Below are 25440 nucleotides of genomic sequence, written 5' to 3'. Positions count from 1 at the left end.
CCAGCCCATGTGCCAGGCTTCCACAGGTGGGGAATAGGAGGCAATCTGCCTGGAGCATTCCTAATGATGAGGAGGGTGGGGAGGAGGGACAGAGAGGTTGTGCCAGCCTAATGCATACACAATCTAGGCCACTCCCGTAGGGCACGGGGCTGCCAGTTTAAAAGTTGTTTTTTTAGCACAATACCTGCATCACTTGCCAAACGGACCCCAAGACAGGTCTTGGATTAAAAGCAGCTATCTGAAGGTACAAGCGGTTTGGGGGGGTCAGATTGTGGGTACAGAGTCGCAGATATCTCCCTATTGCACACAAGGTGTTGAGGATGAAGGTATGTCTCTTACCTTCATTCCTGTGCAGTTTTAGGTAGTCCTCTGTCCGGTAAGGAGTTTGGAGCACCGCCCCGCCCCTAGAGTGCTGACCTGCCACCAGCCGGCCTGCCCTCCCCTTCTAATTATTATCAGTGGAGCAGGTCAGACAGACAGAGCAGTGACCAGAAAACGGGATGGGAGCTCACACCTGTGACACTGTCAGCCCAGGAACAAGAAGTTGAAAATGCTGGATCACACAGCAGCACTGATGGTATATTTGTACTGCTGATGTGATCGGTATCTGCTTTCCCTTTAATAAATGACTGCATGGACCATACAGTGATCACTTGTGCTTCTCTGCCGCTCGATTATTTGTGGGGTGTACAGGCACTGCGGACGGCTGAGATTCTTTAGGTATAAAAGGACCCTTATATCAGCTCGATTTTAAAACTTGTCAGACAAAGCAATAATCAGCCGGCTGGGTCGTGGGACCAGGCAGGGTTGTCCCCTCTCCCCCTTGCTCTTCGCCCTTGGGATAGAACCAGTCGCCTGTTTTATTAGATGGGACCAGGACATAGTTGGCTTCGGGGCGAGGGGTGAGGGGGACAAGGTCTCTTTGTACGCAGACGACATGCTTTTGTTTCTCCGGGACCCTGTTATAGCTATCCCTAAAGTCATTGATTTGATTCAGATGGTGGGACAGTACTCGGGTACAGCAATAAATTGGACAAAATCAGTGTTAATGCAGGTGGGTGCCGATGGTTATTTGTCCTTCCCACAGCTTCAGGTCCTGGGGAGAGACGAATCTTTTAGATACCTTGGGGTACGGGTTGCCCGAAGTATTGCGGCCTTCTGCGATCTCAACCTTATTCCTTTGATAAAGGAGACGGAGGAAAAGGTGAAGGTCTGGTACAATCTGGAAAGGCTGGTTTTGCTGAAGGCCGTTTGCTTCCCTAAGTTTCTATATATATTTGGGGCCGCTCCAGTTTGGGTAGGCCAGAAGGTCTTCAAGAGGATCAAAAATATATGGAACTTTTTAATTTGGGGACGCAAACGTGTTCGCATTAAGCTAGAGCTCCTGACAGTCCCCAAGGATAAAGGGGGGCTAGGCCTCCCTTCAATGGAATTATATTTCTTGGCTTCTCAAGCTTTTTGGCTCCTGGATTGGAGGAATAATCTTTTTTTCTCTCGGCTTAGAGAGGGAGCAATAGATGGTCAGTTAGATATTTTTCAGATCCTCGACTCCGGTATCCTGGAGGGTAGATCTAGAGAAGAATGGCCTATGGTGGATGCCCTGGTTAGAACATGGCGTAAGATCAGAAAGTGCTTAGACCTGAAGGGTTTCCTTAACTTTTCACCTCTATGGGACCATTGTAGTTTGGTGGGGGCACTATATAACACCCTTGGCCACGACTTGAAATTGATAACAGATGTGGTGGTCATGGGCAAAACCTGGAATTCGGGAGTCAGAGAGCGTGGGAAAAGGAGGTTGGGGAGAGGGTGAATTGGGTGGCTGTCTACCGTAATATTAGGATAGTTGCGCCATCGGCAAACCACCAGCTGATTCAGTTCTACATTGTACATAGATTGAATTACACGCCTGCCTTTATGTTTAAAATAAAAAAAAGGTCCAATGATCTGTGTCCGCGAGCGGGTGACTTTGGTCATATGCTATGGTCGTGTGAAAAACTCAAACCTTATTGGTTCGGGGTGTTACAGAGGATTAACTCGGATCTGGGGCTGTCCTTAGAGGAAGATTTTTGTTTGTTCATTTTGGGCGATACGTCAAGGTTACCTAACAGGACCTCCGGCAATCAGAGAAAATGTTTGTTAAAAATGATGTTCTGTGCAAAGCTATTGATTATGAGAAAATGGATTTCCCCCCAGCCTCCTTGTTTGGAGGAATGGGAACAATGTCTGAGATGGTATCAGGGTGAGAGGGGAGAATAAAGGATAGTTATTTTGGTTAAATAGTTTATTGTCCTTTTTATTTCTTCCTTTTTTTTCTCCCGTGCGTGGTCAGAGTGGGGGGTAGGGGGTCTGGGTTGGGGGGGGTTTATATTGTGTACTGCTTTGGATGTAAAAGGATACTTAATGTTTTTTTTCTGATGTGATTTTAGTGGCAAGGATAATAATTTTGAGGGCCTGGTTGGACCCCCCCCCCCCCCAGTGTTTGATCAGTGGTATAATCTAATGTGTAAGATACAAAACTATGAAAAGATCCTTGCAGGTGTCAAAGATAAACCTAAGAAAAATATGGGTATATGGAATGAGGGTTAAATTATTATTTATTTTTTCCTTCTCTTTTGCCAGCCTGTGGGGGAGGGGGGGTTAGGGGGGGGGGAGGGGGATATTTAGTATTATGTATCTGTTGGATTTTGCTACGAAATGACTCTTTTTTATGTAGATTTGTGGAACTCCTTGTGTAGAGAACTTGTTGCAATCTTTATTTTTAATAGAAAATAAAAAAATAATAATAATAATCAGCCAATGATTGGCTCCTCGGCTGATCATTGTCTTTATTACACATAGCAATATCTGCCAGATTCAGCAGATGATTGCGCCGTGAAATAGGTCCCTAGGGCCCAAACCAATTTTTTTTGGTTTGGTCACCTGGCCACCTGGCCACCACCAATAAAAGTAATACCAGCTCTTTTGTCTGACCAGATGACACCATTGGTTTAATTGCAGAGCATTGTAAGTTCCCTGGTAACTAGTATTGTAGCAACCTGTTGCTGCTGTCATGCTAGAAGTTTTGAAGGCTGCAAAGTGAAAGAATTTAATTTAAAACGCATATATAACAATGCGGAAATGGATAGTTATCCTATTATTGTAAGATCTGACAATCTAAAAAGTTATCCCCTGGATAACCAGCTGACCAGCGAGGGACTGACCACTTATCCTGGGAATGAAGGAAGACTGTCCCCAAAGGAATAAAGTGCATTCCACACACTGAATATCGCTGAGCTTGGCACATTTTTTCCTCTGTTCCCAGAAGGGCAAACTTGGTCAAATGTGCCAATCTAATGTTTATGAGGGACCACCTGACCAATGCATGATGGGAATTGTAGTTTTTGCAACAGCTGGAGGGTTGTAGTTTGACACCTGTGCCATAAAGTGCCTATCTCTTCATTCTAATGAGAGCTGTGGGTCGCCATTCTTTACATCACCTGTGTTTAGGTAGTTATCCCCCATCCTGTGGAGGTAACAACATCAGTTGGGAAAACCCATTAAACAATAGGTCCTTTTCCTATCACACATTCCCTTTAAAGGGGCACTCAAGAGAATTTTTTTTTATTTCAGCTCAGCTGGTATCAGAAAGTGTCAGATATTTGTAATTTACTTATAGTTATAACTCTCTAGTCTTCCAGTACTTATCAGCTGCTGTATGTCCTGCAGGAAGTGGTGTATTCTTTTCAGTCTGAAACACTGCTCTTTACTGCCACCTCTGTCCATGTCAGGAACTGTCCAGAGCAGCGGCAAATCCACATAGAAAACCTCTCCTGCTCTCCAGACTGGAAAGAATACATCACTTCCTGCAGGACATACAGCAGCTGATAAGTACTTGAAGATTTTTTAATAGAAGCAAGCACCTTCTGACACCAGTTGATTTAAAAGTAGTTTTTTCTGGAGTACCCCTTTAAGAATGTGTTTTGTTATTTGATCCCTGACACATCACATGATAGTTCTGTACTCTTTGTAAACAAACTCAGCTGAGAACATGTATCTTCAGTCATATGACAGGAGGATGTACAGAGGTCCTGACACTACTCCAACATGCTCTACTAGGGATACTCGGTTAAAGGAAAAGGGACACAAATCGTGGACTGTCTCTTTAAAATCGGGGCAGCCACTAGCAATCACATGACCCACAATCCTCCCTGCCGGGACAGTCACGTGACGTACATGGCGCTACAGTGTGTACTTGAACTTGTCCATAAAGATGAGTGAAATAAAAAACAAATAAAAAAAAAAAAAAAATACGAGTGAGAGGCGTGTCTTCGACGTGACGTGTCAGTCAGCTGACAGCAGCTGAGCGGAGGCTGTGAGCGCTGCTGCTGCTAGTGTGTGCCCGGCTGCCGCTGATAGATCCGGGCATAACTCACCTTGGCACCAGGTACAAGAGGATGGCGGCGGAGATCCACCCGCAGCCGCTCACCCGCAAACCCCTATTACTCAACAAGGTGGAGGGATCCCAGGACGTGGTGAACATGGCAGTGATTGTGCCCAAGGAGGACGGGGTGATCAGCGTGTCGGAGGACAGGTACCCGCTGCATTATTCATCTGCCCATGAATTAGTGACAGGGCTGCTCAATAATTCACTGCCCGTGGCATCAGTCAGGTGACTGTACTGGAGCCTGGCATGTGTCAGCTGATCACAACTACCAGCAGGATGGGTGAGTGCCTGAGCAGGGTGAGTGCCTGAGCAGGGTGAGTGCCTGAGCAGGGTGAGTGCCTGAGCAGGGTGAGTGCCTGAGCAGGGTGAGTGCCTGAGCAGGGTGAGTGCCTGAGCTGGGTGAGTGCCTGAGCTGGGTGAGTGCCTGAGCTGGGTGAGTGCCTGAGCTGGGTGAGTGCCTGAGCAGGGTGAGTGCCTGAGCAGGGTGAGTGCCTGAGCTGGGTGAGTGCCTGAGCTGGGTGAGTGCCTGAGCTGGGTGAGTGCCTGAGCTGGGTGAGTGCCTGAGCTGGGTGAGTGCCTGAGCTGGGTGAGTGCCTGAGCTGGGTGAGTGCCTGAGCTGGGTGAGTGCCTGAGCAGGGTGAGTGCCTGAGCAGGGTGAGTGCCTGAGCAGGGTGAGTGCCTGAGCAGGGTGAGTGCCTGAGCAGGGTGAGTGCCTGAGCAGGGTGAGTGCCTGAGCTGGGTGAGTGCAGGTGCTCTAGGGGGCAGTTCACACCAGACTGAACTGCTGCAGATTTCCCCATTTATCTTCAGTAGGGAAGGTAAGATCAGCAGTGATTCAGTCCCAAGGATCAGCCACAAAAGACTGCAAGGACTCCTATCCTGACCAGTGTCTGATGACCCCAAGTGACAGCTGTCAGTTCAACTCATTAGACCTGCTGTCAGGCTGGAGCTGCGTACACAATACGGCCCTGATATTTGTCTGTCATGCACCCTATTGGGTTCACATTGAAGGTTTTTAGCACGTTTCCTGTTTTGATTGGTGATTCCTTCAATGATACATAGAAACTCACCAATCAAAACAGAAAAGCCTATCAGGCTGTGTGGTTGGAGTTTGTCTTGGCTAGACATTATTTAAAACTAATAAAAAGCAAAACTTTTGACGCCTCATAAAGACGAGTCAAAAGCTTTTATTGGTCGGGTCTGGATGTTAAAAGACCCCCATGATTTCTTGAGTGAGCTGGGGGAAGTTACAACTAAGGGGCCTATTACATGGGGGAAATTATTGTACAAAGAGACCAATGTCACCCTATATAATAGGGATCAGCAAACACTCTGTGACCTGCCTAAAAATCATCAAACGCCAGCCGCACATCTCCTGTGTAATAGAGGATATGTGGCTGATGGCGGATTGCCAGAAAGGCCCACGTGTCTGATCTGTAAACAAGCGCTGATCGCAGAGATCGTCACTCCAGTACAGACAGCCTTGGGCCATGTAATAGGTACTTCTCTCTCCTGCTGCAGTGGGAGGATTGTATAGAAAGCCTATGGAGCCTTTCTACTACAGTAAGGAGAGAGATGGGGGGAAAAAAGCGCCAACCTGAGTTTCTTGATCCTCACAATGACGTCTCCAGTCATTCTCTATCGGCATCGGATTCCTCTCTAGGAGCTCGTGCACGGCTTCGGACAGAGATATCTCAGGCGGCGGGAGCGGGACTTCTCGGAAGCGGTAAGTATATGGGTCTGCACCGGGGGGTCGACCGGGCTCTGTCCCGGCACGGGGGATGACAGGTTCCCTTTAAGGTCCATTTACACTAGTTTTCCGCCACAAATGAGCACCAATCAGAAGATCGGTGCTTGTTTGCATTGCCTTAACACAACATAAAAAATCGAGTTGCCCAGCGTCACATGTAATGTTCATTCGTGCAGCCGTGTAAGCTGACAGATTGGATATACATATATGCGTGCTGTCAGTTTCCAGATCACACAGCAGTACATACTTACCTAGTGCGCTGCTGCTGTGATCTGGCATCCTCTTCTCCAACTCTCCTGTCCAACTGCTGTGTCTTCAGGCCCTGCCTCCTCCTACTGTCAGTTATTCTGAATGAGGTGGCAGTCTGAAGAGGCAGCGGCTGGAGAACAGGATGTCGGATCACAGCAGCAGCACACTAGGTAAGTATGCACTGCTGTGTGATATGGAAACTGACAGCACGGATATATGTATATCCATGTGATCAGTTTGCCTTTATCATTATCGGCCGCACATTCCCTGTATACATAGAGAAATGTGCTGACCACAACAATACATTTTAAGGCTGGGTTCACACTACGTATATTTGAGGCTGTATAGCAACCAAAACCAGGAGTGGATTGAAAATACAGAAAGGCTCTGTTCACATAATGTTGTAATTGAGTGGATGGCCGTCATTTAATGGCAAATATTTGCTGTTATTTTAAAACAACGGCTGTTATATTGAAATAATGGCCGTTTTTTACTGTTATATGGCGGCCATCCACTCAATTTCAACATTGTGTGAACAGATCCTTTGTGTTTTTAATCCACTCCTGGTTTTGGTTGCTATGAGGACCTGACAAGAGGACCAAATACAGCCTGAAATATACGTAGTGTGAACCCAGCCTAAAGCTGTACAGACCCAATCAGGCGTCTATCATCAATAGAGGGGTTGGATCTGTGCTTGGGGGGTGGGGGTGGGGGGCTAGAGTGCCCCTTAATGGCTTACTGGCCTGAGGATTTCAGAATAAACAGCACTGGAACAGTGCCAGGGATGAAGGTAACAGGCATACCTTCATCCTCACCATCCTGTGCCCACAAGACAGCTATGACAAGGTTAGATCCGTCTTAACCTGCTGATGGTTCCAAAATCTCTACACTTATATTAGAGGTGCACAGAAGAATACAAAAAAAAGAATATTGCCTCTATCCTCCGCATCCCCATGAATCCCTCTCTTCTTTGTGTTGCTTAGGAGCGGTTTCCTATAGAGAACTAAACATATTCTTCTTCAAGGGAGTCTGTCATTTTGTGTAATTGATGTTATGTTTGATGCGCAGCTATCACAATATAGAGTCAGAACAGGAGGCTAGTCTCAGCGTTGCTGCTGGTCAGCTTCAATTCCATCATGCATCATCTGTTACTGGAATAATCTGGGTTAATTTAGTTTTTTTACATTTTATTGTGCCAGGTGCCAGTATACGGTTTGGGTGTAATGCATACAGTTCTGGGAGAATAGCGTTTTGTATACATAATTCTGCAGTACTATATGGGAGGATAATGTTATTTCCTATGTGACCAGACAGACACATAGGGGGAGATTTATCAAACATGGTGTAAAGTGAAACTGGCTCAGTTGCCCCCAGCAACCAATCAGATTCCACTTTTCCAAAGAGTCTGTGAGGAATGAAAGGTGAATTCTGATTGGTTGCTAGGGGCAACTGAGCCAGTTTCACTTTACACCATGTTTGATAAATCTCTCCCATTTTTCTAATTTTGCTGTTGGTTAAATGCTAGTTTTTGGTAGGAATCCAGATTTACTTGTCTGACATATGTTAGTACAGGTTTTCTATTATAGGGAACCTGTCACATTGATAATATACTCCAGTATGCAGGCAGCAGGTTATAGAGCAGGCTGCGATGAGTAGAATGAGCTATAATTTGTGGGGAAAGTTCTAGGAAAGCTTGTTATTTAGTCATGTAAATCTCTGCTCACTCTGGGCTAAGTAGTCATGTGGGCGGTGCTACTCAGCGTCTGAGGGTACCATGAAAATAAATACATCAATATACACATATTTGAACTACAAGAGAGATTCTGTCTCTAGGGGTCCTTTTACACAGACAAATTTATCTGACAGATATTTGAAGCCAAAGCCAGGAATGGATTTGAAAAGAGGAGAAATCTCAGTTTTTCCTTTATGACCTGTTCTGTTTATAGACAATTCTGCTCTCTGATATGCAATATGACCAACTTCCCATTAGAAAAACTTGCCCTTGATCTAGTATGCTGGCCATATTTTGGACATACCCTAAAAGCTAGATCCCACCCATTACTTTGTGGGGTATTCCCAAATGTCATTTTCCATTTAAAGGGGTATTGCAAGAAAAATTAACTTGTCCCCTCTTTCATATGACATTTGCAAATAAAAAAATCTCTCATTTCAGTGTACAGTGTACAGCTATTTAGACCCTCAGTGTGTATCTCCATGCAGAAACCACAAATACTCACTGTGTGTAGTAACACTGTTCATTCTTTTGCTGGGATCAGACGGCGTAAACATTGTAAACTAATGCTACGTTTAAACGGAACGATAATTCGCCCGATCGTACGATTAACGACTTCAAAGTAACGATTTTTCTTTTATAACGATCAGTGTTTAGACGGAACGATATATCGTACGGCAAATTCGTTTTGCGATCGCTTAATCCTATCTCGCACATAGGTAAAATAGGTGAACGACCTGCAAATTTTTTACGATTTAAGAACATGTTCAAAGATCAAAATGACAGATTTCTCGCTCGTCGTTCGAGGGTCTGTTGCGTTTACACGTACGATTATCGTTCAAATTCGATCGTTATCGTGCAAATTCGCACGATAATCGTTCCGTGTAAACGCAGCATTACAACTATCGTTCCGAATGATTTCAGATTGCCCATAAACGATCTTGTTTGCAATTGTGAAAAATTGCTTTGTCTAATAGGACCCTTAGCCATCAAAATAGCGGATGCAACCATTGCAACCTCACATCTCCACTGTTACTTTGTTGTCATTCTTGCTTTGTGTCTATGTCTTTTTTTAGAATGTTTGACAAATAAGTTGAGTCTATAAGATTTGGCTGTTCCTTCTGTGTGGGTTACCGGATACATCTGTGCTGACACCGTCCATTGTGCAGGATAACCAGCGTGATCACTGCATTTGTACATGCTGAATGTGCAGTCCTAGCCATGCTGCGAGGAAGGAAGTGACTGGAAGCATGGTGTTCAGGCAGCAGACGTTATAGATTGTTCAGAGGATGTGGATCTCTTGGGACCCTCACCTTTATGGAGAATGTGAAACTCCCTATTGTCATTGTGTAGTAAATTCAATGATACATAGCGGCTTATGGACACTAATCTGCCAATGGAACAAGGAGAGTGCTGCTGGTATCCTTAAAGGGGTTATCCAGCACTACAAAAACATGGCCATTTTCTTCCAGAGACAACACCTCTCTTGTCTCCATGTTGGGTGTAAGGTTTGCAACTAGTGGTCCTTTTACACGGAACGATTTATTGTTCGAATTTGCACGATAACGATCGAATTCGAACGATAGGTGTAAACGATCGTACGTGTAAACGCGGCGAACGATCAAACGACGAGCGAGAAATCGTTCATTTTGATCTTTCAACATGTTCTCAAATTATCGTTGGTCGTTCGCAAAAAATTCGCAAATCGTTCAGTGTAAACAGTCTTTCAACGATTTCACCTATGTGTGAGATAATCTTAAATGATCGCATAACGATTTTTCCGTGCGATGTATCGTTCCGTCTAAACGCTGATCGTTATAAAAAAACATTGTTCATTCAAAATCGTTAATCGTGCGATCGTGCGAATTATCGCTTCGTGAAAAAGTACCATAAGTTCCATTGAAGTGAATGGAGCCTAGTTGCACACCGCACCTGAGCTGAAGACAAGAGTTGTGCTGGCTCTGGAAGAAAGGGGCCATATTTTTGTAGTGCTGGATAACCCCTTTCAGAACCTTTCTTTATTGCAGTGATAGACTCTAGGTACCATAACATGATTGTTGAGCAAATAGCAGATATCACCATGTGTAATGGACCCAGAAAGTCTATGAAACCATCTTCTGCACTGAGGAAATAGATGGTGAGCGAAGCGCTCAGCTGAGTGTTTCTCCCATATCTTTTTATTGATCAGTGTCTGTCTCACTACTCGGGGAACAGGGAGAAAAGTCATTTGGGTGACCCCTGCCAACTTCACTTACTATGCATATATAGAAATAGCGTAGTTTTACCAGTATAATCATATGGTCCTTGGCCACCACATGGACATGTATGTGTCTGTGTGCAGATGGTACCTTAAAGGGGCTGTCACCCCACAGACAACCCACTTCATGTGAGACATTTCTTTGCAAGGAAAAGATACTTTCACCATAAGGAAAATATGATATTTTACAAGGACCATGGTTGTCCATGCATGGGCAGCTTATGTCTGTCAGAGACAGATCTGCTGACTGTTGGCCACTCTCCCTGCAGCCTGGATCCCCATCTATAAGGTCCATACGTCTTTAACAGGGATGATCTTTTTTATATAAACATTGACCTAAAGTATATTGGCAATGAGATCTATAGTAGAAGTTTTTTTCCTTTTTTTACTACTTATGTTAGTATGAATTGACCTCATTCGTCAAGAGAACTTCCTCATATATTATTTCCGTCCATTACCTTCCTTGTGATATATGAAACAGTTAATTGCACACACTACTTTAATATCTGGGTCACACTTGCCTGCAAGACATAACCCGGTTGGAAGCTGCCGCAGCTTGTGTCTGCTCATTGGTCCTATAGGGAAAAGGTTAAAAGGGAGTGGAGAGCTTCCTCATGGCCAATCCGTTAGGACAGTCTCTGTCTATATGTCCTTTAGGATTTATAGATGTCACAGAAATGGGTTTTCTGCTTGGAACCCTCCATATTTGACCATAGGAAAGCATGGACGGAGGATGGATTACACAGGTGTGCGGCTACTCAAAGCCTTCGCCGAGGCTTTAGCTGCCTGGTTCTTATTGGTTCCTCATTTGGACAAGTGGCTATATAAATCCCCTTAAGGGTGCGTTCACACGTACAGGATCTGCAGCAGATTTGATAGCGCAGATTTGAAGTTGCAGATTCAGAGCAAAGCAAATCTGGGCCATCCGCTGCAGATCCTGTATGTGTGAACGCACCCTAAAGGGTTATTCCCATATCCACTTCTGGTTTGTTTACACAGACAGATTATCTGACAGTTCATTGAAACCAAAGCCAGGAAAAGACTATAAACAGAGAACAGGAAAGACTGAGCTTTCTCCTCTTTTCAAGTCTATTCCTGGCTTTAACTGTCAGATAATCTGTGTATGTAAACGCACCATAACATAGTTTATACTTGTAGGACTTGTTAAAGGGAACCTGTCACCCCGCTTGCCGGGGTGAAGACCGCCTGACCCCCCTCCCCCCCGCTAGAGCCCCAGATTCTTACCCCAAGTCCCGGAACTGAGACATCCTTGTCTGAAGCCCGGCGCGCGCTCTGCATAGATGAGTCCTACGCCCATAGAGAATGAATGGAGCCGTCATTCTCTATGGGCTGGGCTTCCGAGGAGAATATCTCCGTCCCGGGACTTGGCGAGATGGGGTAAGTATCCGGGGCTCTAGCGGGGGGTCGGGCAGCCTTCACCCCGGCAAGCGGGGTGACAGGTTCCCTTTAAGTAAAATATTTAGCAAATACATTTAATAAGCTTCTCCTGATACGCTGCTCTTTCCCACTGTTGACAGCTCATTTCCTAGGTTTCAGACCACCACTCTGCTCTAAAACAGTATATATATATATAATATATATATATATATATATATATATATATATATATATATATATATATATATATATATTATATATAAATATTACACACTATAGCCCAAATTTATCAAAGGGTGTATATTATACACTGCCCACAGTAACCAATTACAGCTCCTCTTTTATAGTACCAGATCTAAAAGCTGAGCTGTGATTGGTTGTTGTGGGCAGTTTAAGCCACTATTACATGGGGCGACATAGAGGAGCAAGCGAGCACTGTCAGCGCTATTACACGCGTCGGCAGCGAGCGGGTAAATATGGGGGGAGGGGGGGCTGCTGCCCAGGTGATCGCTTGATTGTCCAGCCAGCCCATAGAGCATAGCGGTGGTCTGCTGCCGTCACTCCTATTCCACAGAGCGACGGCTGCATATCACTGCTATATTTGTCGTATTTGACATGGTGAAAGACAAACGACGACAACAATCAGCCGACATCGTTCATGTCAGCTAATCGTTGCTTTCTATTTGGGTGGTTTTGTACTTTATGGTGCAATGAAAAAAGAATCTTTTCTTTTTATAAATTTTTATTACAGTCTTTGCTTACTTTTTGTTTTTATCTGCAGTTATTCTATTGCCAAATTTTCCTTTGTACTAGTTTTACATATCTCCCCCACTACTTCATTACAATCTCTATGGCTCCTTCATATAATGATAATGTGATCCCCAGAACTTCATCGTCAACTATCATGAATCCTAAAGCAGCCTGGCATCACATGATGGCACCTGTAGTGCTCCAGCAGTTATAAACTGTAATCCTCCCTACACGATCCAGTAGAGATGATTTGTATCACTATGACAGCCGCGTTCCTCCCACACATCCAGAGCAGCGCTCACAATACTTACCTCCTCACATGTTCTGGGAATTGGTAAACACTTTAGTTACCCCCTGCAGCTTAGCATAGACTGCGAGTCACCACTTGGAGGGTCCTTCCTTGACCACCTGCAATGCAATAGAAGAGGTGAAAGCTGCCCACATCGGAGACATGGGGACAGTATTGCTTACTGAGGATAAGTACCCTGGATGGATAGGAGGGGGAAAAAAAATGAATTTAGTTTTTTATGTATATTGTCAGGTACTGGAAGTGTATAGATATGCTTAGCCTGGACACCAGGAGTTTTCCTTAAAGGGGTTATCCAGCGCTACAAAAACATGGCCACATTCCCCCTACTGTTGTCTCCAGTTTGGGAGGGGTTTTGAAACTCAGTTCCATTGAAGTAAATGGAGCTTAATTGCAAACCGCACCTGAACTGGAGACAACAGTAGGGGGAAAAGTGGCCATGTTTTTGTAGTGCTGGATAACCCCTTTAATATCACAAAATGTTGAATGATCATAGCCTTAGAAAGTTGCGGTTACAATGATTTAAAGGACTTGCCCATTGGATCTCACTATGGGTGCCCTCCTATTCTATCAACCCATATGAAGAGCGAACTCTACAGTACTCTACTCATTGATTTTATTGACATGTCAATCTTTTGAGCGGAGAGAGGAGGTTTCGCAAGCCCTCCCATAGGCAGGCTGTATGACATGGAGGCCGGCGGGATTTTGCGGTGGGGAGTTCCATTACGGAATTCCGCCTCTTTTACTCAGTGTGAACTGGCCCTTATACTACATTTTCCCTGTAGGGAAAGTGTGTTAGCGCCATGTTTTTTACCTGACTATAACAGCTGATCTCTTATAGTTTCAGCTGATGGGTCTATGGTGGTTAGTTGAAAACGAAATTGAAAACTTGGAAAATATCCTGAGTATCATTGGTAAAAATCTCTTTGTGGCATTAGGCTAGGTTTACAGTATGCTTTCCTTATATATTTGGGGTATACATCAGCAACCTGTCAGAGGGTAAATCATGGCACGCTGACCATGCACTCATTGAGTGTAATGGGCCGATTGTACTCCAGGCACTGATTTCAGGTGTGCGAAATGAGTGTAGGATGTTCAGCCCATCAAACTCTATGTACAGTACCCGTCATATGTAATGATGTAAACTCTGTCCCTGAACACTTCTCTAGGGGTTGTAGTCTGTATGTGTCCCTATTCTTCTCATGTCTGTATACTAGTATACATTCAGGGCTCCAGGGCAGAGCTTTAATGCAGTGTATGAGCTCTATAACTTCATGTCACATTATACAGAGTCCTCTGTCTTTCTGGTATGGAATGCTTCCCTCTTCATCTGTGACCGATTACACTATTTGTGTTCTGTGGTTATACTTAAGGCAAATGTCACATCGTTCATGTCGGCTGATCTGTGGGTCGTTTGTCTTTCAAACATGTTGAACGATCTGCTGCTGTGTAATAGGAGCGGCTGCAGCAGGCCGCTGCTGTATGCTATGGGCTGCCTGGAAGATCTAGTGATCACCCGGGCAGCTCCCCGCAGGCCCCTACCTGTCCGTTAGACTGGGGGTTGGAAGGGATTGGGGTTAGGTAAGTATGACATAGCAGGGGGTGGTGTAAAAACATTTCCCTGGACACCCCATTTAAACCAGCACTTAGGGCGCTGATAAAGCGTTGTTGTAAAGCAGGTAAATGCTATGAAAGGGCGGCCTTGAATGCATTAATTGTTTGGTATAGTTGCTGTTCACGTACTTGTTGTCTTCCCATATGTTGCTGTGTATTTCCAATGCAGCCACAACTTTGCAGCATGGTCCAGTTGGCAATACTCCCTGAAAGGGGTTTTCTGATCTCGCTTATATATATATGTATTTTTTTTTATTTTTTTTGTAGAGATGGGGGGATGGGTGTACAAGTGTAATAAAAACATATTGTCAGAATATCATTTATCTTTATAATCTTCTTCCTCAAAATGAAAAAAGCTGCCATAAACAAACCAACATTTTCTGACAGCCCCCATCTAATTGGGGGATCTAATGTCTGTAAAATCTGCCAGACAGTTCTGCAGTGTTCTGTGGGGAAGACACAGATCGGGCAGGTTTGAGTTTTCCATACAGTAGCCATGTTCAGAGCTTTAGCAGGGTAGTTAGGACTCATGGTTGTGAACACTTAACTAATTTCTAGATTTATCCGGCTGAACTAAGGACCTTTCTAGACTTGCCAATCGTGCCATGATACAAGGGTCATTCTCATTGATTGAGAACCCCCAGTACTCCCTTCACCCCCCCCCCACTCCCGTTCACCAAGTGCAAATCAATCCCAGCAACAACATGCGGCTATTGATGACGGCATGGTGGCCTAATAGCGCCCTAATTATTGTTGAATCAAATATTTATAAATCTTTTCTTTGTCTTTGTTTTAGGACTGTTCGTGTGTGGATGAAGAGGGACAGCGGTCAGTACTGGCCCAGTATTTATCATGCTATGCCGGGTAAGTCTGTGTTACTTGCATGAATCTTACACAATTACTACGAAACACACAGCAACAACCTTGGTTTTTAGACTAGAAAGTTGCTTTTTATCTTTTAACCCCAGTGTATGCATATTATAAAATTCCTCATTGCTCTAAGATCCTTAAAGGAGTTATGCAACGTTAAAAAAAACATGGCCACTTTCTTCCAGAGAGAACACTACTCTTGTCTTCAGTTCAGGTGAGGTTTGCAATTAAAGGGGTACTCCAGAAAAAGTGTCTTTCAAACCAACTGGTGCTAGAAAGTGCTAGAGATTTGTAATTTACTTCTATTTAAAAATCTTAAGTCTTCCAGTACTTATCAGCTGCTGGATGTCCTGCAGGAAGTGGTGTATTCTATCCAGTATGACACAGTGCTCTCTACTGCCACCTCTGTCCGTGACAGGAATTGTCCAGAGCAGTAGAGATTTTCTATAAGGATTTGCTACTGCTCTCAACAGTTCCTGACATGGACAGAGGTGGCAGCAGAGAGCACTGTGTCAGACTAGAAAGAATACACCACCTCCTGCAGGATATACAGCAGCTGATAAGTACTGGAAGACTGGAGATTATTTATTTTTTTTTTTATACATGGTATATTTACTTTAAAGGACAACTTCGGCGAAAATTTTTTTGGGCTTATTTAACACACATTACAAAGTTATATAACTTTGTAATGTGGTTAAATACCCGGTCTGTCCCCCTTCCCCCACTTTTCGACCCCCCCCACCCCGGAAGTTAAAGAATGTATACATTACCTATTACGGTCGTCACGGTCCTCTTCTCTGGTGTCGGGTGACGTCAGAGCCGGGGGGCGGTCCGGGTCTTCTTCCTCTTTGGCGTCTTCATTGAGAGTGAATGGGAGAGAAAAGGCTGCTGGTGCACATGCGCACCAGCAGCCTTTTTATTGGCTGGAGCGCATCACATGGCTTCCAGCTTGCTCAGCCCTGATTGGCTGAGCTTGCTGGAAGCCATGTGATGCGCTCCAGCCAATGAAAAGGCTGCCGGTGCGCATGTGCACCAGCTGCCTTTTCTCTCTCATGGACCCGGAAGCGAGAGACATCGCTGGACGGCGGACGCAGGTGACGGAGAGGCAGACGGCGGGCGAATAGAGTGGCAATCGTCACCGGAGGGATGGTGAGTATGGTGTCTGTGTGTGTCTGTGTTTTTTTTTTTTTTGGGGGGGGGGGGTCCCGCCAGAGTTGTCCTTTAATGGAACTAAGTTGCAAAATCCCACCCAAACTGGAGACTATTTGTGGTGTCTCTGGAAGAAAGGGGCCATATGTTTTTCTAATGCTGGAAAACACCTTTAAAGGCATATTCCCATCTAGGCTTGTAATCCCTTATTGATAGGATAGAGTATGGGTCCATTTACACAGAAAAATTATCTGACAGGTTATCTGCCAAAGATTTGAAGCCAAAGCCAGGAATGGAATTGAAAGGAGGAGAAATCTCAGGCTTTCTTTTATGACCTGATAATTTTTCTGTGTAAATGGACCCTTAAACTCATTGCTGACCACCTGACCCCCACCAATCCCAAGAATGGGGATACAACTGCCTTGCAATGAATGTAGTTGTCAGCGAGCCTGGACGTTGACTTCAGCCAGAATTCCATTTGTTCTTTATGGTATCACAGAAAAAAAAAAAAAAAAAAAAAGTATGCTTTAGCATTCAGGTTTTGTGCTGCAATTTTTAGAAGCCAAAGCAGGAACAGGTCATGAGTGCAGGACATCTCTAAAGGAAAGACTCTTTAAATTAATTACTGCAAAAAAAAAAACAAAAAACCTGAACACAGGAACATGCCCTTTTAGAAGCAATTAAAAAAAAAATTCTTTATGCAGCTAGTCACCAACATATTTAATTCCGCTTTGCCCCAGTTGGGTCATTTGATCTCATGGTGACCTCCTGGAAAATACATGTGTTTCTGTGCTCAGTGTGGTCAGCCATCCCAGCCAGAACTACTTATGAGATGAAACTACAGCTGTTCACAGGGGGAGACAAACTCCTATTAGTTACTGATGATGATGTCACACAGTTATGTTGAACATAAAGAGGTTGTCACGGCAAAACTAACTTGTCCACTATCCATTTTTTTTTTCCCTAATGACAGGAATGCTTTTACAAAACCTGAAAGGGGAAAAAGCACCTTTAACCTCTTAAGGACATATGCTGCAAGAGAAGTTCAGAGGGGGCCGTGCCGCGATCCCGACAGCTATCTGCAGCACAAGACCGCGGCTATTAGCGGGAGCGAGCAATCGCCGCTCCCGCTAATTAAGACTGTTAGATGCCAGCTGCATCCAACAGCCTTCTATGGAGCCTTCCCTGGGGTCTAGTGGCGGGATCCCCCCCCCCTGCGCAATGCGATTTGAAGAGGGGGGATATCTTCATCTTGCGGGGCCGCGCCGCAGCGTTGGAATGACGCTGATCATGGCTCTGTATTCTATTGTACTGGTCTGCAGCAGGCCAAAGCAATAGAGCACCGATCTCATGGATTGGTGCTGTGTAATACAGCTACACTGATCTCTATGGGAGATCAGTGTAGTTGTATTAGATGTCCCCCAGGGGGACTTCTAATTACTTTGGAAGTGTTATAAAAAGAAAGTGTTTTCATTAATCTGAATCACCCCCCCCTTTTCCTATTTTAGAAATAAAATAAATAAATAAATATGTTTGGTATCGCTGCCTGCGTTATCGGGTGAACTATTAATTTATCACATTCCTGATCTCGCATGCTAAATGGCGTAAGCACAAAGACCCGCCAAAGTAAAAAAAAAAATTAGCATTTTTGGTCGCATCAAATCCTGAAAAATTGTAATGAAAAGCGATTAAAAATTTGCATATACGCAATCAAGGTACCGATAGAAAGAACACATCATGGCACAAAAAATGACACCTCACACAGCCCCATAGACCAAAGGATAAAAGCGCTATAAGCCTGGGAATAGAGCACTTTTAAGGAACTTTTTTTTTCTGTAGAAGGTTTTATTTTTTTTTTTAAAGCCATCAAATAATATAAAAGTTATGCAAGTTGCATATTTTTTTAATCAGAACAACGTGAGGGACATATATACCATGTCCGTTTTTACCCTAGGGTCAACGGGGTAAAAACAAATTCCCCCCAAAGAAAAAGAATTGCATTTTTTTTTTTCAATTTCACCGCACATTTAATTTTTTTCTGCTTTAACAGCATATTTTATGCAAAAATTAAGTCTGTCATTGCAAAGTACAGTTAGTGCTGCAAAAAAAATGGGCTTGTGTGTGTTTCTAGGTGAAAAAAATGCAAGTGCTTTGGCCTTTTAAACACAAGGAGGAAAAAACGAAAACGCAAAAGCGAACATTGCCTCTGTCCTTAAGAGGTTAATTAGGGCAACCCCCCCCCCCCAGCAAGTAAACAGGTCATATAAATCTTATCATATCATGCTAGACTAAACATTTGCTGTTTATTTAGTCTGAGGAAGATTTACTTAACAATTACACCTTGTGCGTAATAAATTGAGTACATGGCATGTGCCAAATGTATTGTTTGTATTAAACACTCTTTATTACCACCATTACAGTTAAACATCTAGAAAAAAAGGGCAACATGGCAAAATTGTTTAAAATATTGGTGACCATAGCCAGCAACTATGACTGCCTAGCCAGTGGCACTGTATGTGTTCTATCCAGTGGGCATTCAATTGCTTCTAAATGCAATTCAGCCATTTACTTTACTGTCTTCTGCTTTTGTTCCTCAATTGTAATTTGATGATGCAATTCAGATTCCTGATGTACTGGCAATAGCTCACCAAGGATGAGCCTCCACTCTAAAGGGAATCTGTCAGCAGTTTTGAGCCCTCAGGTCTGCTGACAGTTCCATATAGAGGACAAGGAGAGGAGTAAATAAAATATCTTAAGTTACGGTAATGCAAGTTGCATGACCAAAGAAGATGTCTTCTAGCTTCTAGGGCAGCACTATTGCATGTGCACAGGAGGTGGATCCCTCATGATACGTGTCCAGAGCTCCAGACACTTGCCAGGAAGGATCTGCCATCTGGGCTGTTGACAAGTTTGAGTGCTCAACACTGCTGACCAGGGCTACGTGGGAACTTTGGCCGTGACACATGTCACAGGACTAAATATTATTGTGTCCCACCACATTAATCCCCCAATATAGGTGAATGGGGTTGCAGGTTGCTGTGACCCAACAGTAGCTACAAATCCATCCAGAATGGACCATTGTGGATCTCCGCGCACCCCTACTGCGTATCGTGGTCAGTCACTGTGTCGCTCTTCATCTTCCTGATAAATGATCCTCTACATTACGTGATTGCTGAGCTGAGAGTTTACAAACACCAATGTTATAGGTCAAGGTGCAATGACTGATGGGGAAGTTTAACCTAACAGCCCCAAAAAGCCAGTATGGTTGTGTAATCTACAGGAATTAAAAGAAAAAAGTAGATACGGAATTCAAACGTAAACCCTGGCAGAATGTGACCTTGTGTGGCTTACGTGACCATGCAGTAACATGTTTAATATTTTACCAGCCATCTGCAGCCTAACACACACACACACACACACACCAACAAAACACAACAATATAGATATTGTAATAATACAGTGTACACAATATATCCACTATATTAAAACCATGTGTAATAAGGGGCAGTTCACATGATGTGTAACAAATGTTTTACTGTTAGCTTGTATAGTGGCTATTTGACTAGAGAATGGAGGTACACTGGCTGCATTTTAGCTGTGTTCTATTAGAGCTATTACAGATATGATACCTTCAAAGCAGTGCGCATTATAGTCATTCACTTCCAGTGTCATCCCTGTTGGCATATGTTCCCACTTTGCCTCTGTTCACATGGACTGCGTATACTATTAACGTACTCATCATATTCCTTTAACAATAATTCATTGACCCCTGCTGAAATCATGTACAATAGAAACACGTTGGGTCTCCTGGAGGGCCAGCTATTCCCTTATTTTCTGCACCAGCCTTGCTCTTGGCAGTTCGGAGGGCTAGTACAATGCAGTAAGAGTTCTTGCTGATGGGGCCACATTTTCTTCATTCTTTGGCTGGCGAATCATTTAGTAACAATACAGATATATTCTGACATATCATTACAGTATGTTTGTCTGATCCTTTATTTTTACCTAGTAAAAAGGCAGACTTATTTAATGCGTGGGTGCCGATCAAGTTTATGTCTACTCATGTTTTCATGTTGCAATGATCTATCACACATTGGTCATACTATAAGCTAATACAAAGGGGTGAGAGGTGCGTTTTTACATTCAACCCATATAATTTTGTGGACCAAAAGCTACCGACACTATAAAAGAAATACAAGTGGGATAAAATGTGTGAAGGGTAACAGCGGGGAAAAGATGACATGCTGGCACTGTATGCAGGGAGCGGAATCTAGTCTGCGATCGCAAACTGCCGCTGTAGCTTCAGAGCGGGTGTCTAATGAGGGGGCACAGCTTCTTTCTTTTAATTGATGGGGGTCCTGGACTACAATATACTATACATGCCCCAGACTCCACTGCATGCGGCCCTTTAAGAATATCCTGACAGGTTTCCTAGAAATTCATGAAGAAATAACAAGTTAATTACAAAAAAAAATCCAATATGAATCGGTGTGAAACATGGCTAGCGGCAGTGATAAACTTGCAGCAGTTACTATAGTGCCAATCTCCTGGTTTACCACCCTGACCCAAGAGCCCGGTGGCCATGATATGAATCTTAACATGTATGTTCTGTGGTTAAGTTTCAGTAAAGCTATGACATCTTTTATGCTTTTAGCGTATAATGTCGTGAGTTTCTAGCTTATGGCAGCTCCACATATGTGGTTCCTGAGCTTTTGTATGAGGAAACCTGTATTATATTAGATATATGTAGAAACTGATTTCAGCGTGTACATTTTATCATCCATTGCCATGCACATGATCATATCCGCCAGTACTGTACCTTCACAGTAGCTGTCACTCAAGGGAAAATGCTGGGCTGGCTGTGGATCCTTTGAGCAAAATTAGCTGGTTTCCAGTGGTGCCAAGAGTGAGATTCCAGCGATCAGCTGATCACTCCAGCATCATCTCCTTAAGTTTCACTGCCTTTTTTTTTTCTTTTTTTTTTTTTTTTTTTGGCAGAAATCAATAGTACAGGCCATTTTAAGAAACTTTGTAACTGGGCTTATTAGGCAAATATGCCATTATCTGCATTCAAAAAGACTTTACCCAGGTCCCCCCTCCCTCCTCTCTCTCATCCACTGCTCATTATCAGGAAATTTGTGTCTTTTTGCATCAGACGTGCCCTGTCTGTTCTATGGAGAGGGGAGGGGGGGGAGATTAGTCGCAGAGAACAAAGGATTACACAGCAGGAGCTTTGTGAAAGCCTCTGTCAGTGCTGACTTCAGAGGAGATAGCTTGGTGATGTAGCTGTAAATTAACTCTTTGTTGTCCTGTTTTGGTGCCTCATCTCCCTCCACCCCCCCCCCCCCTCTCCATAGAGAACAATGTAGACAGGGGGGAGAGGTTCAAACTGCTTTCTCATGATAAAAATGCATTTTTCAGCTAATATATCCAATTACAAAGTTTCTTAAAATCGCCTGATGTCTGCAAAAAAAACAAAAATCAAACGACAGGTACACTTTAACGGTGCAGATGGGAAAGCATCACTTTTTTTTATTTTTTGATATGATATGTAACTTTTTTTTCATTACTTTTACCATAATCGAGATGGAACTGTATGTGTCGGTAATAAACTCAAGCTTCTTAGTTGGCACTGGGTATAGGAGCACTGCTAACATCACCCCATGTTCATATCTTTCAGCTCCATGTTCATGCATGTCTTTTAACCCGGAAACGCGGAGGCTGTCTGTGGGGCTAGACAATGGTACAATCTCAGTAAGTATATTGTAAATTCTGTTTTTCCACAGGCAGCTTAGTGTAAGGGATTTCTATATCTATGTAATGATAATGAATTCAACCTATATATGCATGTGTCTTTCAGTTTCTATTTACACTTGCTATCAGTAAATGGGAGCCAGAGGCTGAAATGTATGTAAATCCGAATGCGATGCAGAGGATACCACCATAATCCAATGCATACAATGAAACATGGTTCAGTGTTACAGAGGAAGTAAAATATTGGTTTTTGTTGGCTTCTGAACAGGAAAGATAAAACAGCCAATGCATTTCTAGCAATGAGAAAGGGCAAAAATTTTAAACGCGTTGGCATCTTTCCCACCTTGTTATACTGGACTATGTTTCACTGTACATTTACACCTGTGTTAGAAGTCTTCTCCGGCAAGCTGTCATGTTTATAGCTGTATAACTAAAGATATACCCTGCCCAAGGAATTCTGTGTTAGCCAAATCCATCGGCAGAACAACAACCTCTCTCCCCTAATGGGAGTTCTGTTCTGTAGATCAGTGTAGATGAGCTATATCTATCTGTGGTCCACATAATTTAGTTTATATCATTGTATACTAGACTGTATATCTGCCTCTTGCCTGTAAACTAGAATTTTTCCACCCAGTGATGGCAAATGGAAATGGTGAAATTGGAGAGGGAATGAGAGTTTTAGGCAGGATATTTCACTGTATAGTGGTTACACAGTCTCCTTACCTGTGGTCTATTTACTTAGGGAAGATTATTGTGCGAAAAATCGTTAAATCGTTCGAATTTAAGCGATAATTGTTCTGTGTAATTGCAGGCAACCCTAGAAAAATTGTTCGCATGTTGTTGATTGTTGATTTAGATCTAAAGTTATCGTTAATCGCTGTAATTCCACATTCGTTCATTGTTTTGCTGGGATCAGGAGTAAATGATTATAGTAACGATAGCAATAATGATCGTAACGAACTATTATCGTTCTGTGTAATGGTGCGTTTACACAGAGAGATTTATCTGACAGATATTTGAAGCCAAAGCCGGGAACAGACTATAAACAGAGAACAGGTCATAAAGGAAAGACTTTTCAAATCCATTCCTGGCTTTGGCTTCAAAAATCTGTCATATAAACCTCTGTATAAACGCACCCTAATATGGTGAAGGATTTCAGGTTAACGATATACAATCTAGTTTGCTGTCGTTAGTCGTTAATTGTTAAAAATTGCTCCGTGTAATAGGACCCTAAGGGAGGTAAAAAAAAAACTAACTAGCAGAGTGTTTGAACCCCCATCAATCATTAGATAGTGGGAGAAGCATGCGGCTGAGCACTTACCTGTAACAAGACAGAGAGCACAGTGAGAGCTGAGCCATGCATGTCTTCCACTCTATGTAGCTCACAGTGGGGGTCTCAACACTTATGGCCGTATTCCACGGCCCGACTCTGAGGAGCAAACAAGCGCTGTGAGCGCTCGTTTGCTCCTCGTTCCCCGCTCGCTGCTGCCGCTATTCTACGCGGCTGCAGCGAGCGGGTGAGTCTGGGGAGGGTCCGCGGGGAGCTGCGCGGGGGGGGGCTGCCTGGGTGATCGCTAATTGTCTGGGCAGCCTACAGGATATAGCGGCGGCCTGCTGCACGGAGCGGCAGCACCAGATCACTGCTATTTGTCGTTTGTCTTTCAACATGTTGAAAGACATACGACTTCAACGATCAGCCAACATGAACTATGACGGCTGATCGTTGCCTCCTATTCCACGGGACAAATATATAATATTTATTTATTTACTTTCATACAGTACATTATCTGTATACGGTGACACTAGAGGCCATGCATTCTGCATGTGTGTGGTCTGCTGACATACCCACAGGCTGCAGCATGATCTGAACGTTACCTTTTTATTATAACCCAGAACAGAGTAAGCTCTTTTGGCACCCAAGGCAAAGCTGACTAAAGATCTTAGCAAAATTCCTCCATAAATGCCAGGCTGAATATTTTAGGATAAGAAACAAGCGATTGTATTGACTCCTTTTTGCAATATAGTATGACATGTTGGCATTTCATGTGGGATTAGTATACAGTGATAAAAATGTACAGCTGAAGTCGGTGCAATCTTTTGTGGCTGCCTACCAGCTGTGTATTATTGGGTAATGCCATGTCTAATACAGCGTCACCTGCTGATGGTACATGGCCTAGTCTATGGAAGAAAACATGTAATACCTTGGGAGAGTAGAGACTCTTGGGCTCAGCTTATTGAGGAGCCCCTAACTATGATATGATATATAAATATTTTATAATTTGTTATACTAAGACCCATGGAACCTTGGAGAGGTATCCTGTGGGGTCTTACCCCTAGATGTTAGGGTCCTTAAACCATTCCTGAACAATATCTGTAGTGTGGTTTTCTTGCTGCTATTAAGGGGAGAACTTTGTGTTTAGGTATGTGGTACATGTCAAAGAGAAAAGCATCATACTTCCTCCACTAGCTCGTCTTCCCATCATGCATCCTGTTGCCATTTCTTCTCCAGTTACATGACACTCGCCCCCGGCTGCCCGCATTATGTAACAGAAAACCTGGTTCATCAAACTATGCTACCTTCTTCCATTGGTCCACGGTCCAGTTATGATACTCTTCTGTCCATCGTACGTGCTTTAGCTGTGTACGTTGGTCAGCCTATACAATGTACAGCAAGCAGTGATGCCCTCTTTTTACCATAAGTGTTGAAACAGATGGGCATCACTCCTTACATCAGTAAACAATGGGCACCCATCCCCCTGGCACAGCCCCCCATTGTCCTACTTTGGAGTACTTTTGATAGGCACTAACCACTGTAGACCAGGAACACCCCACAAGACCTGCTGTTTTGGAGATGCTCTGACCCAGTCATCTACTTACCACAATGTGGCCCTTGTCAGTCGCTCGGATCCTTACGCTTGTCTATTTTTTTTTCCTGCTTTCTACCCATCAACCTCAATACCCGTATATTTTCGGCTGTATATCTTGTATGTGTAGCGGTGCCAGTTCACTGTTGCATAACGATAAAGAGCAAATCCTGATCTATTACATTTCACTGCAATGTGTCAGCTTCCACTTGACCTACAAACAGTGTAACTAGATGCCCTTGTCCCGCAGATTTCATCTCCACAATGCAGCATTTGTTCCCACTTCGCCTTGTATTCTTGACATTAGGAACAGGGTGTGCACTGTT

General features: G+C 43.7%; 1 protein-coding gene across 1 annotated transcript in view; it reads left to right on the top strand.

Annotated features, from left to right (window-relative positions):
- The first annotated feature begins 4338 nt into the window (after window positions 1-4338).
- The window catches only part of WDFY2 (WD repeat and FYVE domain containing 2), a 43521-nt gene continuing 22419 nt past the window's right edge, over window positions 4339-25440 (top strand). Inside the window, exons 1-3 of the mRNA XM_069972112.1 lie at window positions 4339-4570; window positions 15277-15344; window positions 22177-22250. Of these exons, the coding sequence (XP_069828213.1) occupies window positions 4434-4570; window positions 15277-15344; window positions 22177-22250 (279 nt within the window). The 5' untranslated portion in view covers window positions 4339-4433. The remainder of the gene's footprint in view (window positions 4571-15276; window positions 15345-22176; window positions 22251-25440) is intronic.

Source organism: Dendropsophus ebraccatus, chromosome 5 (genome assembly GCF_027789765.1).
Source record: "Dendropsophus ebraccatus isolate aDenEbr1 chromosome 5, aDenEbr1.pat, whole genome shotgun sequence".
Lineage (NCBI taxonomy): Eukaryota > Metazoa > Chordata > Amphibia > Anura > Hylidae > Dendropsophus > Dendropsophus ebraccatus.
Note: the sequence above shows the minus strand (reverse complement) of the source record. Positions and strands in the feature narration are given on the sequence as shown.